Below are 14,014 nucleotides of genomic sequence, written 5' to 3' on the forward strand. Positions count from 1 at the left end.
AGCCTGTGCTCTGCAACGGGAGAGGCCACGACAGTGAGAGGCCCGCATACCGCAAAAAAAATAAATAAATAAAAATAGTTCTAAAGGGAGAGACAGTATGATGTCTGGAATTACATCAAGTAGTAGAACAAGAAAAGCCTGATAACTGAAGTAAGAAGTCTTGCTATGATTTAAAAATTAATCTGAGGAAATCAACAAGTACCTTTCAGGTCTATATATCATGTGGGAAATGCATTGTGCTGGGTGCTGTGCTGAAGGAACCCATCAGTACAGATGGATGGATAAACAAGATGTGGTACATACATACAATGGAGTATTACTCAGCCATGAAAAAGAATGAAAAATGCCATTTGCAACAACATGGATGGACCTAGAGACTGTCATACTAAGTAAAGTCAGATAGAGAAAGACAAATACCATGGGATATCACTTATATGTGGAATCTAAAACAATGATACAAATGAACTAATTTACAAAACAGAAACAGACTCACAGACATAGAGAAAAAACTTATAGTTATCAAAGGGGAAGGAGGGGGGGAGGGATAAATTAAGAGTTTGGGATTAACTTATATACACGACTATACGTAAAACAGATAAACAACAAGGACCTACTGCACGGGGAACTCTACTCAATATCTTATAATAACCTATAATGGAAAAGAATCTGAAAAAATATATATATATATAACTGAATCACTGTGCTATACACCTGAAACACTGTAAATCACCTATTCTTCAATTTAAAAAAAAAGAAAAAAAGAACTTGTCAATAATTCCCATGCTTGCCAGGACCTGTGGTGTAAGGGAAGGTCCCCGCCTTGACATCCCACTCTGTGTCCAACTACCGTACTCGGATCCCTATTTTCCTTGGTCACGTAATAAGGAATCAGCAATAGTTGCCTATCCATAAAAATGTCTAATTCCTGCAATGAAATTCACAGGCACATCATAAAGAAAGGACAGGTGACAGCGCAGTCTCAATTTACAGATTGCTGAACCACAGAAATACTTAGGTTTAAAAATCAATTAAAATCTCCGCATACGCACGTACATCCTTACACACCGAAGATGCGACTTGAGCCTCATGATGCTTGTTCTGTTGTTAAGTTTCATTCCCTCTCCTATAGCTTGAGGTAAACCAGATGTGATTACCACCATCCGTGAGCTTAGCTGATGCATTAAAGCATTTCCTTAGTTGGGTATTAAAATCACAGCCTTAAATGCGTTTCTCTGGGCTGTTTTCCAAAATATTTGCTTGGCAAATACATTCCAGAAATGTTATATGGTTTTCCCTTTTTTAAATTGCCCACATAAAGAATATTTACCTCAAACTCCTGTCCAATACCACAAAGAATATCTTTCACATCTATTTGAAATAGCTTTTGTAAGTATTCGTGTTTTCACATAAATGCTGAGTTCTGCAGTCATTATGTAATGCCAATAAGCAGAGAGGCACACATTAAGACACTCATGGTACATCATTACTACTCCATATAATACAAGTATTCAGCCAACTATTCAAATTATATGGTTACACCCTCAGTAAGTGGGTATTCTTTTTAAAAGCATCCAGATGTCGTCAGTGGTAAGGAAAGCATCTGAAATATTAAGATGTCTTTAGATCAGAACAAGCAATGAATTGTCTTCAAGTATCTGCACGCTTATTACAAAGAAAAGTTCTAAATAGAAGCATTAACAGAACCAAGGATATGTATGAAAGAAGAAATGGCCTGCTAATTCATGTATGCTCATTGGCCTGTGGTTTCTAGTTCACATGAAGGGCGAGCTTCAGAAAGCTGTATTTCCTATTCCATGATCATGTGAGAGAATTTGGTCTGCTTCCGTTTTACACCAATGTCGTATAAGGCCAAACTCTATTAGAATCTTCGGAGGAAAAATCTATTTGTAAATGAGATTCATAGCATCAGCAAATACCTAAATAGTCTCTATTTAACACAAGGGTTTGGATTCTGGGGACAGTGACATCAAACCCTAAGACCTTTTTTTGTATGAGAAAATGAAGACAGAACACCTTTGGGGGGATTGCATTTCAGGGGATGTGCCCTGCCGACTGCCTGTTGCTCAGAAATACTGAACTACAAGGAGGACAGAATCAAATGCCAACTTTCATCTGTGTTCACCTTAGATTAAAATTTTTTTGAATTTCTAAATGTTTTTTGTGAACTCTGCAACTATGAGATGACTAGAATTACTGCTTTTAACAGGGTGTTAGTTCGCTTTCCAGAAACGTGAAAGCCTGGATTAAAAATCTCTCAGCTACTCAGAGGAAAACACTGCATATTCGTTAGACCAGCCGCCTGTGCTGTAAGTGCCATAACTCAATCCTCACCAGCCAGCCGGTGGCCAGCCTCTATCCACCCCTCAGCGTTCATCAATGAGTGACAAGGAATTTCCAAGGTGAAGGAGGCTCTGAGGGCTCCGCGGCTGTTTTCCTCAGAAGCACAGAGCTATTTTTAATTAGTGGAAGAAGTGCCACAGTTAGGCCCTGGAGCAAAGAAAGTGGTTTCGTAATTTTCCAAAAGCAGGAAAGGCAGCAGATCCAAGGTGTCCATTTAGTCTCCTTGGGCAGGAGGCTTGCAAGCTAACATTAATTAACTGAGAGAACCGGCATGAACCAGTTAACTGAAGGCCCAGAAGCCTCTTCTTCCCACCTGCCAGGTGTCCTGGGCTCTGCTCCCCCCCACCTCAAAGGCAGGGGCCAAGGCCAGGGCCAGGACATAGCCTGTACGCCTGCCAACTTCCGATCCTATTGGTGGAGCTGTTTCTAAACCTATTGATGCCAGTTGCACTTAAATTAATTACATAATTAAAATAAATACTATGTAAAGCAATGAAATGTTAGTGGGAAAAGAAGAGGAGTTCTTGTCTCTATAGAAACCAAGTTAAAAACCTTGGGAAAACTCAACAATATTTAAGAGAGGGAGAGAGAGGGGGAAACTGAGGACTGTTTTTTGCACGTGCTCTTGAAATTTCCAGTACTCTTTAAAGAAAGGCAAACTGGTAGTGGTAGATGATGCATTACTGGTGAGGGTTCTGCAAGAATGGCCATGGGAAAAGCCAGTCAGGAAGACCTACATAAACAAAAAGCCTGGGTCTTATAGCAAACTTAAAAAAAAAAAAAAAGTTAAAAATGCACACGTATCATTTTTTATGATTCTCTGGCTTTTTAATTAATCAACCAATTACCAATCCTGATGGCAGCCTGACTGCTTCTACCGCTCTGCTCTTGGGCTAAGGAGGATGGGTTTGCAACACGAAATACTAAATTGTAGAGAAGATGGAATTTCTCTTCACACCCAAGCTTTTTGCTTTCTCCCCAAAAGTCTTAGACAAAAAGAGTAAAAACAGCTGATGAGCGAGTGTGCAGTCCTACCCACCCCCTGGGGTTGTCTCATAAGTTCCAAGGTGTAAGAACTATCAAGACGCGTAGTTCAGGACCTGGTCTTTCAACCCCGCTTTGCTGGTGAGGCCGCTGCCCCTCTGAGAGCTCAAGGGAGCCGGAAAGTGATAGGGAAGAGAGAGAATCAGGTCTGCATCCGTCAGGACCAAAGAAGAAGCCCTTTGACGACTTCAGATGTTTCTAGAATTAGAAGCCAGTTTAAGATGGTGAGGACACACGTCTTCACCACAGATCCATTTTTCCAGCTTTCTTTTCTTGTGAAATGAAGTAAAAAGGAATTGGGAGACATCAACAATCATTTCTGGAGACCCGTATAATAAATAAAACTGGAAATCAACTAGACTTCCATAAAAAAATAAAACTTAAAAAAATAAAGCTACACTGTGTCTTGCTGCTAATTCCTTTCACTGCAGACATCTTAACCCTGGCTACTCAAATCCTGCGTGAGATGGCTCAAAGCTGCTGGACCTTTTTTTGGCCTCTTTGAGCCTCTTTGGTGGCAGCTACTGGCTGGGAAACGAAGCAGCTGGAGGCTGGGAGGGTGACGCTGTCCGGGGGAACTCTGCGGGAGGGGAGCCCACTCTGTAGTAAAAACAGAAAGCACCCCAGCAGCGCAGGCTGCAGACAGGAAAGAGACAATTACGCAGGTATAACGGCCAGTACAGCGAGTACAAAAGAGCAACTTCAGAGCAGAGGAAGCTAGCTCACTGATTTCCCCAGCTCCTGTCTGGCCCCCGTGCAATTTCTGTAATGTCTATAAAGCAGAGCCAACGGCACCTGATTGTTTCCAGAGTCTGAGAAAAGGCTTGCAGGAGAGCTGTAATGAAACTGAAAAAGAAGAGGGCTCTCACCACTGAAGAAGCACAAGAGAAAATTGGCCCTTCGCCCTGTGGCTGACTTCCTCTGTAACAAAGCTCACAGCAAATTACTACGCCTTAATGGGCCCAGCTGTAAAATGGGGAAAATGGTGCTGAGAAGCCCGGTGGGACCCTAAACACAGCAAAATCTTTAATTAATGACAAAGCACTTGTTATAACCAGTGCAATCACAATGCACGCACCCATGTGGGGCAGATAAGCACAGGGAAGGCTTTGAAAATCCATCTCCCTGTGGACCTTCATAAGAAGTCAGCAATTTTTCATGGAAGATTTGGGTTAAAAAGAAATTAAGTGACTTCTGGGCATCATGCGTCAGTAGAGAAACCCGTGCAGGGTGGCCAGACCCAGCAGGGAGTTCCACAGCCAAACCAACTCACAGCTGCAAAGCAAACCGACACTGTGGCCACAGGATAAATACACAAGGACCCAGCCTTCAATGACTCCCTAGAAACCGAAGCAGGAAAACAAAAACACCTTCTGAACGAGACCCTTGGTTATAGTTTGTGCCTTCAGTAGCCAAAGATCCTCCATCCAAATACAAACAAGACTTTTCCTTTATTAAGCCTTTCTTTTCTTGAATATCTTCCACTGATTCATTGCTCAGTTCTGCTTAATAAAGGAAGCAAGGTATATTATTTTTAAAAGGTCTTAGAGATTCTTGCGACTGCTGGAAAGAGTGATAAACACACACACACACACAAAAAACATTATTTAAGCCTCTACTATGTATGTATCACTCACTTTTTTTTCAAATTGGGATATAGTTGCTTTACAATGTTGTGTTAATTTCTGCTGTACAATGAAGTGAATCAGCTGTACCGATACATATATCCCCTCCCTCTTGGACCTCCCTCCCTCCCACCCCACGCCCCCATCTAGGCCATCACAGAGCACCGAGCTGAGCTCCCCGAGCTATACAGCAGGTTCCCACTAGCTATCTGTTTTACACATGGTAGTGTATTTATGTCAAACCTAATCTCCCAGTTCGTCCCCCCCTCCCCTTCCCTGCTGTGTCCACATGTCCGTTCTCAACGTCTACGTCTCTATTCCTGCCCTGCAAATGAGCTCATCTGTGCCATTTTTCTAGATTCTACATATATGCGTTAATATCACTTTATATGCTATTTTATTTAAATCTTCACAGCAACCTCATGAGATAGTTTTCATTATCCTCATTTTTTGTTTGGTTTGGGTTTTTTTTTAGCAGATAAGGGAATGCAGCTTGTATATAGCCCGGCAGCCTCAGCTCTGCTCATTCTGCTGTACTGTCTTCCTATAGCCCTAAGACAAGTGCAACCAACTCAAACATCTGTAGCCTCACTTTTAAATAGGGAGATGTTATTTTTTTTAATTATAGTCACTTTTGTAACATTACATGCAGTAGAGATTTGGGTGTAATTTGTTATAGATTTAGACATACGCACACAGTTATGCAGCCATTACCACAATCAAGATACAGAATAGTGCTCTCACATGCTGCCCCCCACCCTAGTTCCTTCATGTTTACCTTTGTGATCTGTCCCTTCCCCCAATCCCAATTCCTGGCAACAACTGATCTGTTTTCTGTTGCCACAATTTTGCCCTTTCTAGAAAATACCTACCATCTTAACATTCCTGCCACTCCCAAGTTCAAAAGATGCCCGCCTCCCTCTGTGAATAGAAACCCAGAAAAGCAATGCAGGGACAGCACATGGGACGGGAAGGACACAGGATGGGAGATGGCACTGAGCTAGCAGGAGCTTTCAGGGCCCCTCGTCTCTCTCCCACCCCCAAGAGAGCAACGAAAACTACAGAACCTCCTCAGCGCTTCAGCTGGTGGAGCGGAGCTGGGGGCTCAGTCCTGGAGCTTGAAGAGGCAGCCGCTGTGCTCTTCTGCTCGCTCAGTCACAGCCCGCACCTCCTCCCCACAGAAACTGGGAGAATCGTTCTGTGATAAAGCTCTACTCCATTCATCCTTGTCTCTGATTTTCCTACTTTTAAGCAAACAAGCTGTTTTCCTATAGCCAGATTGGCAGGTGCTTACAATCTTATAGAGGAAGAATAATCCTCCTATACTTAGAGGAGAGTCATACCCCAGACAGCCTCGAGGTCACATGGGCACAGCAAAGGGGGAAGGAGGAAAGGAAGGAAGGGAGGGAGGGAAAGAAACAAGGAAGGAAGGAAGGAAGGAAGGAGGGAGGGAGGGAGGGAAAGAAACAAGGAAGGAAGGAGGGAGAGAGGGAGGGAGGGAGGAGACTCCCCCTACAAGGTCAGACCTGCCGAAGCAGGCGTGACCTGCAGGGGTGCTCACTGTCCCAGCAAACCCCACCATGTACCTGGCTTGCCTCCTGTCCTGGCACTGAGCTCCCGGGAGCCCCCTTTGGAAAGCCAGCCTTATTACCTTCAAAGACTCAGCCCCAGGGCCTGCAGTTTCTTTCACCCAGGGCTCCCTTCCCCTCACTCCGGCAGGGTGTCCCTTGCACCAGAATATTCTTTAAAGCTGGCCAACTGCAACTGGCCACAAGATTTCAACCACTGTAAGCATGAGCTCGGGCAACCAGGCTTTGTGGGGGATTCCACCTGCAGGGCCTCAGCTAACAAAGGAGTTGAGATCATTGACAGCTCAGTGTAGAGCCTACCTTTATGAGGCCAGCAGGATTCCAGATAGAGTGACAACAGCCTGCTTGCTCACCAGGTTGCTCAATTCAAATATACGATCAAGTATCCATTTTCCCAGAGGTCCAGAAGACGGTGACTGTAAGAGCACACGCTGTCAGCGAGTGTGTGCTCTGTAAAGACCACGGTGCTGCAGACAGGACGGTGGGGAGGCACCCAAATGGGGTGCGTGCCCTGGTAAGTCGTGGCAGAGACCCAGGGACGGGGCACAGCTGATGGCAAACGTGAGATGTGGACGTGAAATGACACGTCCCTCCAGTTTCACCAAGGTTTTACTGTCTTTTAATATTCAGAACACCCGGGAATCTGGCCAGAAAAGCACTCTAAAGCCTCCTGTCATAGCACTAACACTGGAAAAAGATTCCTGGAGCCCTTTCGTTGAAAGAATCTTATTAGGGTTAGAGGGGAAAGTGTGAGAGGGGAGGGGAGAGAGGAGAGATGAACCAGGGAGAGGAGGGGTGGGGAACTCTTCTCTGTTGATCTAGGTCAGCCTTGGGGTAAAATGTTGAATAAGTCTACACTTTGATTTTTAATGCATATATCACAGGCCAAGTATTAGGTTGTTTTAAATGAAAAGAGCAAATTCTAACATTCATTATGATCTTGCTTTGGCAAAAACAGTTACTGGAATATATACATATATTTGTTTGATTCTAATGAATCAATATTGTAAGATATGGATTCTAAATACAAAATTAAATATCATATATGCATACATAATATGTAGTACATACAGTAGCTATATCTTATATATGACATATATAGTGTGGGTTAAATATATAGTAATTATATATTAGATTGTATATGCTAACTATAGCCATGGAATTAGAATAAAAATAGAACTAATTCTTTCCGTTCTCCTATATTTTAAACAACTTCTATAAAAATTTGACATCATTTTGTAATCATATTCAGGGGTTGCTAAATCTTTAAAGAGTCTGGGTGGTTCCGTGGGAAGCCCGCCCAGTATTTACTGTTCTCACTTGAAGTGTGGTTCCAAATCATCCCTCAGAGTAAGGCCCCTATTGAAGCTATGAGGATGGACATACCTCCTTCTGTTCACTGCCAGCACAGTGAGGGGAAGGGGTCAGGTGCACCTTCCACTCTTCAAATGCTTGCAAAGGGGTCTTCCTCTCATCTTCAGAGTGGGGCCTCGGGGGGATGGCCAGAGCTGTTGTACCAGCACCTCCCCCTAAGTCATCCGCCTGTCTCTCATCTTCTGCCACCTGGCTGCCCCTGGCCTCCTGGAGCTGCAGGCTCTCGATAAGCAACCGACAAGCTTCCAGGTCAGCTTCCCACACTTTTCCAAGCAGTGGACACTTGCAGCTAAGGCAGAGAAGAAACAAAGGCATAAAAATTAAATCAGTGATGTTTCATCATACCAAACCAATAGCTTGTCAGCCTTGCTAAAAGTGAGAGTGAACGAGTTAAGTTTACATAGCGATGGATTATTTCAACCAGAAGATTCAGAGAGGCCAAATCTGTTTACCATCAAATAACAGTGAAATAAGTATAGTCCTTCTTAGCTACTTGGTCTGTAAGGCTATCCAAGATCCTAAATGTTTTTCCAGACTCAGCGGCCCAATACAACACCCCCACTCATGTCTGTGCTCTAGTCCTGCTGCCTTAATTTGAGTCCCCAGACCTGCCCAACTCCCCCAGGGTAAGTACTTTTTCATGTGCTATTTCATCTGCCTAGATTGTCCCTCCCCCACCATTTTCCCTTACTAAACCACACTCACCCAGGTAACACAAATGAGTGAAGCAGTGCAGGGGTAATATAAACCATAACAACTGATATTCAGCCTCAGTGGCAGAAAGCAATAGAGAGAAGTGAACTCTTGCTAGTAGAAGACATATCACTGCACAGAGAGCCCTTCCTCAGCTCAGGGCAACTAAAGCTATGAGGAATGTAGACTCAATGTTCACAAAAAATTCTGACTTTCATGGAAAACCAAAAACCTGAAATTTTAAATGAAAGTATGAATTTTTCATCCATTCATTCAGCTTCAGGCTGGATATTTTCTATACACCTATCTTCCATTTAATAATCCTTCCTTCTACTGTGTCTAATCTGCTATTCAATTTATCTCTGTGTTCTAATTATTAGTTACTTTATTTTTCAGTTCTATAATTTCTATTTGATTTTTAAAATATATTTCAGTTCTCTGCTGAAATAATCCATCATGTCCTCTATCTTCCTCAACATATGAATCATCATTATTTTAAAGCCTGTATCTATAAATGATGAATCCAGAAGTAAAAAAAGAAAGAATGAGACAGAAACAATACTAAAAGAGCTAGTGTTGAGAATTTTCAAATAACTGACAAGAGACATCAAACTACACATTCGGGTAGCACTACAGTCACAAAGCAGGGAAAATCAAACTAAAAAACACACCTAGGTTCATCTTAGTGAAACTGCTGGACAACAAAGACAGATCAAAACTCTTAAAAACAGCTAGTGGAAAAAAAGACATTCACTTCAAGGAAGTATATAGGTGACAGAAACGGTGGATGCCAGGAGGTAATAAAGCAACATCTTAAAAATCGTGAAAAAAACAATCTATAAATTACACAATTATTTTTAATTTCCTTCAAAAATAAAAGTAAAAGAAAGATATCTTCAAATAAATAAAACTGAAAGAATTCCTTGGCAGTATATCCATAATAAAAGAAATGATCGCAGCTGGAAGCAAGGACATGCATAAAGGAATGAAAAACAATGGGAAGAGTAAATGTGTGGGTAAATTTAAGTGGCTGTTGTAATAATAATTACAGTAATAATAATTTCTTTTGTGATCTAAAATATATAAAGAATTAAAATACATGATAGCCAGCACAAAGAGAAGGAGGGAGTGAATTAAAATAGTTTCAGTTCCTTGTGTTGACCAGAAAGTAGTAAAGTGCTCATTTGTATTAAACTTTAAAAAGTCATGGATTCATACTGAACCCCTTATGGTAGTCATAAAACAGAGAAATTAAAAGAATGTGTAACTAACAAGCTTGGGAGAAATGTTTTTAAATTTAAAAATACTTAAGTACTGGTTTAGTGAAAGCAATAAAGAAGACAGGAATGAATGTGGTACAGATAGGGAAAATGGCAAAATAGAACTATTTATTCCCTAATATATTAGGAATTACATTAAATATAAATAGATAAATACCATATTTAAAAGTCAAAGAGTTTAGACTAGAATAAAAAATTCAAAATCTAATTACATGTTGCTTACAAGAGACATCCATAAATATAGGATACAAACAGGTTGCAGACAAAAGGATGGAAATAGGTCATGAAAGCATTAGTGATAAAGTGTAGTGGGGAAAGGACAGTCTTCTAAACATATGCACTATGTCAGCTGGATATCACTATAGGAAAAAAAATCAAATTCATGATTACTGGCTCATACCATGCAAACATCAATTTCAGATAGACTGTAGATCAAAGTGTGAAAAATAAAGGAATAAAACTTCTAGAAAATATTTCAGGCATACCTTGCTTCATTTTATTGAACTTCACAAATAGTGAATTTTTTTCTTTGCAAATTGAAGGTTTGTGGCATCAAGTAAGTCTATCAGCACCATTATTTTAATAGCATTTTCTTATTCCATGTCTCTGTGTCACATTTTAGTAATTCTTGCAATATTTCAAACCCTCCACCAGCAAAAAGAGTTTCAGCAAACTCACTGAAGTCTCAGATGATGGTTAGCATTTTTAGCAATAAAGTATTCTTTAATGAAGGTATGTATATACATTATTTTCTAGACATAATGCTATTGCACACTTAATAGACTATAGTATAGTGTAAACACTGAGAAACCAAAATATTTGTGTGACTTGCCTATTGCAATATTTGCTTTATTGCCATGGTCTGGAACCAAACCTGCAATATCTCTGAGGTATGCCTGTGTAGGATAATATCTTTATGACTTTATAGTAAACAAAGATCTCTCAAACAGGATATAAAAAATACGAACTATAAAGAAAACAGATGATAAACTTGACTATTAATATGAAGAACTTATATTCATCAAAAAAAACATTGAGAAAATGAAATGGTAAGCCACAAAGTGGGAGAAGTTATTTGTAATACATATAACCAACGAAGGACTGCTTCTGGAATATAAATAGGAATCCTACAAAACAATAAGAAAGAGACAGGCAACCCAACTTTTTTAAAGGGCAAAGACTTGAACAGACACTTCACAAAAGAGGGCTTCTAAATGGCCAATAAATATACCTTATGAAAAGGTGCACCATGCCATCAACCATCAGGAAAATGCACATTAAACTACAGTGTGATGTACTGCACATCATCAAGATGGCTAAAATCTAAAAGCCTGACAATGCGAAGTGTCAGAGAAGGTAAAGAATGATTAGTCCTCTCCTAAACTGCTGATGGGACTGTACATGAACACAGTGTCTTGAAATCTCTTTGACAGATGTACTAATGTTGAAAATATGTCAATCACATGACCCAGCACCACGACTCCTAGGTTTATACTCATGAAATGCACATATTCTCATTGTTCTCAGTAGTCATGTTCTGTAGTCACCACGAGCACTGAATGAGCAGATACTGAACCACTGCTCTCAGGGAAAAGGGAGGGTTAGCTTCCCGTGAGCCTTTGGTTACAACATTATCATTAACGGATCAATATATGACCTTGTTTTATGTGTGTTCCTGTTTAAAAACACCTTATTTAATATCTACTGTTGATTCATTAACAGTGGACTCATGGTCAGAGCACTGTAACTCAGGCCTGAACAAAGCTTACGAAACACATATGTTCTCCATACGACACAGCACAGCCTTCCTGCCCTCAGGAACACCAGACAGCACTTCAGCACTGTGCTGGGGAGGGGGCCATTTGAACAGCAAAATCACCAAGAAAAAAGCACAAAGATGTGAAAAACATGGCATTAAGTAGACAGCAAAAGGGCACTTGTCTACAGTATGAAAACTATAACAAGGAAACAGAGCACTGCCTTGTTCAACCTCAGCTAGGATCGTGCACATCAGGTGACTCAAATTTTTGGCCACTCTGGGCACGTCCATGAATGACAGGGAAAGCTCTGCAGGTACTGATTTGGGAGTTACAAATAAATTTTAGTAAGTAGACAAACTCACAAACACAAAATCCACAAATAATGAAGATCAACTGTATATATGTATGATTGGACAACATTATTTGTAACAGCCAAAACCTGGGAGGGAAAACAAATGGCCATAAATAGAAGAGTGGATAAATTGTGGAATGTCCATTCATTGGAATTTTTGCAAAGAAGATGAACAAATTAGTACAATCTGCAACATTATGGATGAATCTCAAAAACATAAGGTTAGACAAAAAGGCAAAGAGGAGGCACTATGATTCCATTTATTTTATGTTTTTAAATATGCAAAACTAATTCATGGTGTTAGACATCAGGACAGTGGCTTCTCTGGGGAGAAGAGGGGTAATGATGGGAAGAGGCATAAGGAGGGCTGCTGGTGTAACTAGAAGTGCTTTAGTTTTCTGTGGTGGTGATGAATATGTTCATTTTGTGAAAATTCATCAAGCACTATATTCACAACGTGTGTACTTTCTGATTGTGTTATATGTCAATCTAAAATTTTAAAAAGAGGGGAATTCCCTGGAGGTCCAGTGGTTAGGGATCCGTACTTCCACTTAGGGGGCACAGGTTCGGTCCCTGGTCAGGGAATGAGGATCCCACATGCCGCACAGCACAGCCAAAAACAAACAAAAAAACCCAACAACAATAACAGCAAAAAAACTCCTAAAGTAATAAAAAGAGAGAAAGAAAACACAGATATCTGAGTCATGTCCTGGAGCAAGAGAGCAGGAATGGGGTCTGGTACACATGAGAAGAGACCATCCTCATTAGAAAAACTGGACTCTATTGTCCAGTTTCCTAATTGTAGCCAATCTGATACGTGACAAGTGGCATCTTGTTTGAAGCTGTGTTTCTTCACTGCAATCGCTTCACAGCCACTCAGATCTCCTCCTGTGAACTGTCTTTACCTATCCATTGCCAGTTTATTCTTGCTTTGGGTTCCCCATCCTTTTCCTAAGGCTTTTGTTGAAGAAAGCATTTTATTGCCAGTTCAATATCTTTAATTTTTACAGTCTACTGATTTTGTTTCCTCTTGTATCCAGTTTAACAATTTATTATCTTTTATATAAATCAATCTATTTTCTCACAGGTTTCATATGTATTGTAATGTTTGTTCATAAATTTAAAAATTATTTTTAAAAATTAATTAATTACTTTTTGGCTGTATTGGGTCTTTGTTGCTGCACGCGGGCTTTCTCTAGTTGTGGTGAGCGGGGGCTACTCTTCATTGCGGTGCACGGACTTCTCATTGCGGTGGCTTCTCTTGTTGCAGAGCATGGGCTTCAGTAGTTGTGGCACGTGGGCTCAGTAGTTGTGGCTTGTGGGCTCTAGAGCACAGGCTCAGTAGTTGTGGTGCACGGGCTTAGCTGCTCTGCGGCATGCGGGATCTTCCCAGACCAGGGCTCGAACCCGTGTCCCCTGAACTGGCAGGCAATGGATTCTTAACCACTGCACCACCAGGGAAGCCCTAAAAATTTTTTTTAAAATCACTTGTCTCCATAGACATTTCTCCTTTTCATTCTGTACTTTATTTAAATATTTATTTACCTCTTTTCTGATTTATCTTGTTCAGTCTTATCAGAGGCTTGCTAGCTTATTAACCTTTTCAAAGAACAACCTTTTGCTTTGTTAATCTTTGTAATTGATTTTTGTTCTCTATTTCCTTGATTTCTCATCTTATCTTTATATTTACTTTTTTTGTCATTCTTTAGATTTATTATCTTTTTATTAGCTTCTGCTGTTAAATGCTTGTTAGTTTTCTTTCTTTGATTTTCCTCTCTTACTACTTAATTTTTAGCTAATGTATTTAAAGCTCTAAAGTTTTATCTGAGTAATACTTTAATCATCTCCAATATTTTTGTCTTTTATTACAAAAATTTTTAGTTTTAAAATTATTAAAATATTTTAAATATACAGAAAAATATGGAAAACAATTTAA

At 40.4% G+C, this 14,014-nt stretch overlaps 1 protein-coding gene across 3 annotated transcripts in view; it reads right to left on the reverse strand.

Moving 5' to 3' along the window:
- DISC1 (DISC1 scaffold protein) overlaps positions 1-14,014 on the reverse strand; it is a 348,316-nt gene that overhangs the window by 23,144 nt on the left and 311,158 nt on the right. For 2 of the 3 annotated variants that reach the window (XR_010839017.1, XM_059052842.2), the window contains exon 11: positions 8,006-8,282. Coding sequence is in view for 1 of the 3 variants with exons in the window: in XM_059052842.2 (XP_058908825.2) it covers positions 8,006-8,282 (277 nt within the window). In the remaining 2 variants the exon portion in view is untranslated. Of the gene's footprint in view, positions 1-8,005; positions 8,283-14,014 lie in introns of those variants that run through there. The other variant, XM_067025721.1, reaches the window with a different exon arrangement.

Source organism: Kogia breviceps, chromosome 2 (genome assembly GCF_026419965.1).
Source record: "Kogia breviceps isolate mKogBre1 chromosome 2, mKogBre1 haplotype 1, whole genome shotgun sequence".
NCBI lineage: Eukaryota > Metazoa > Chordata > Mammalia > Artiodactyla > Physeteridae > Kogia > Kogia breviceps.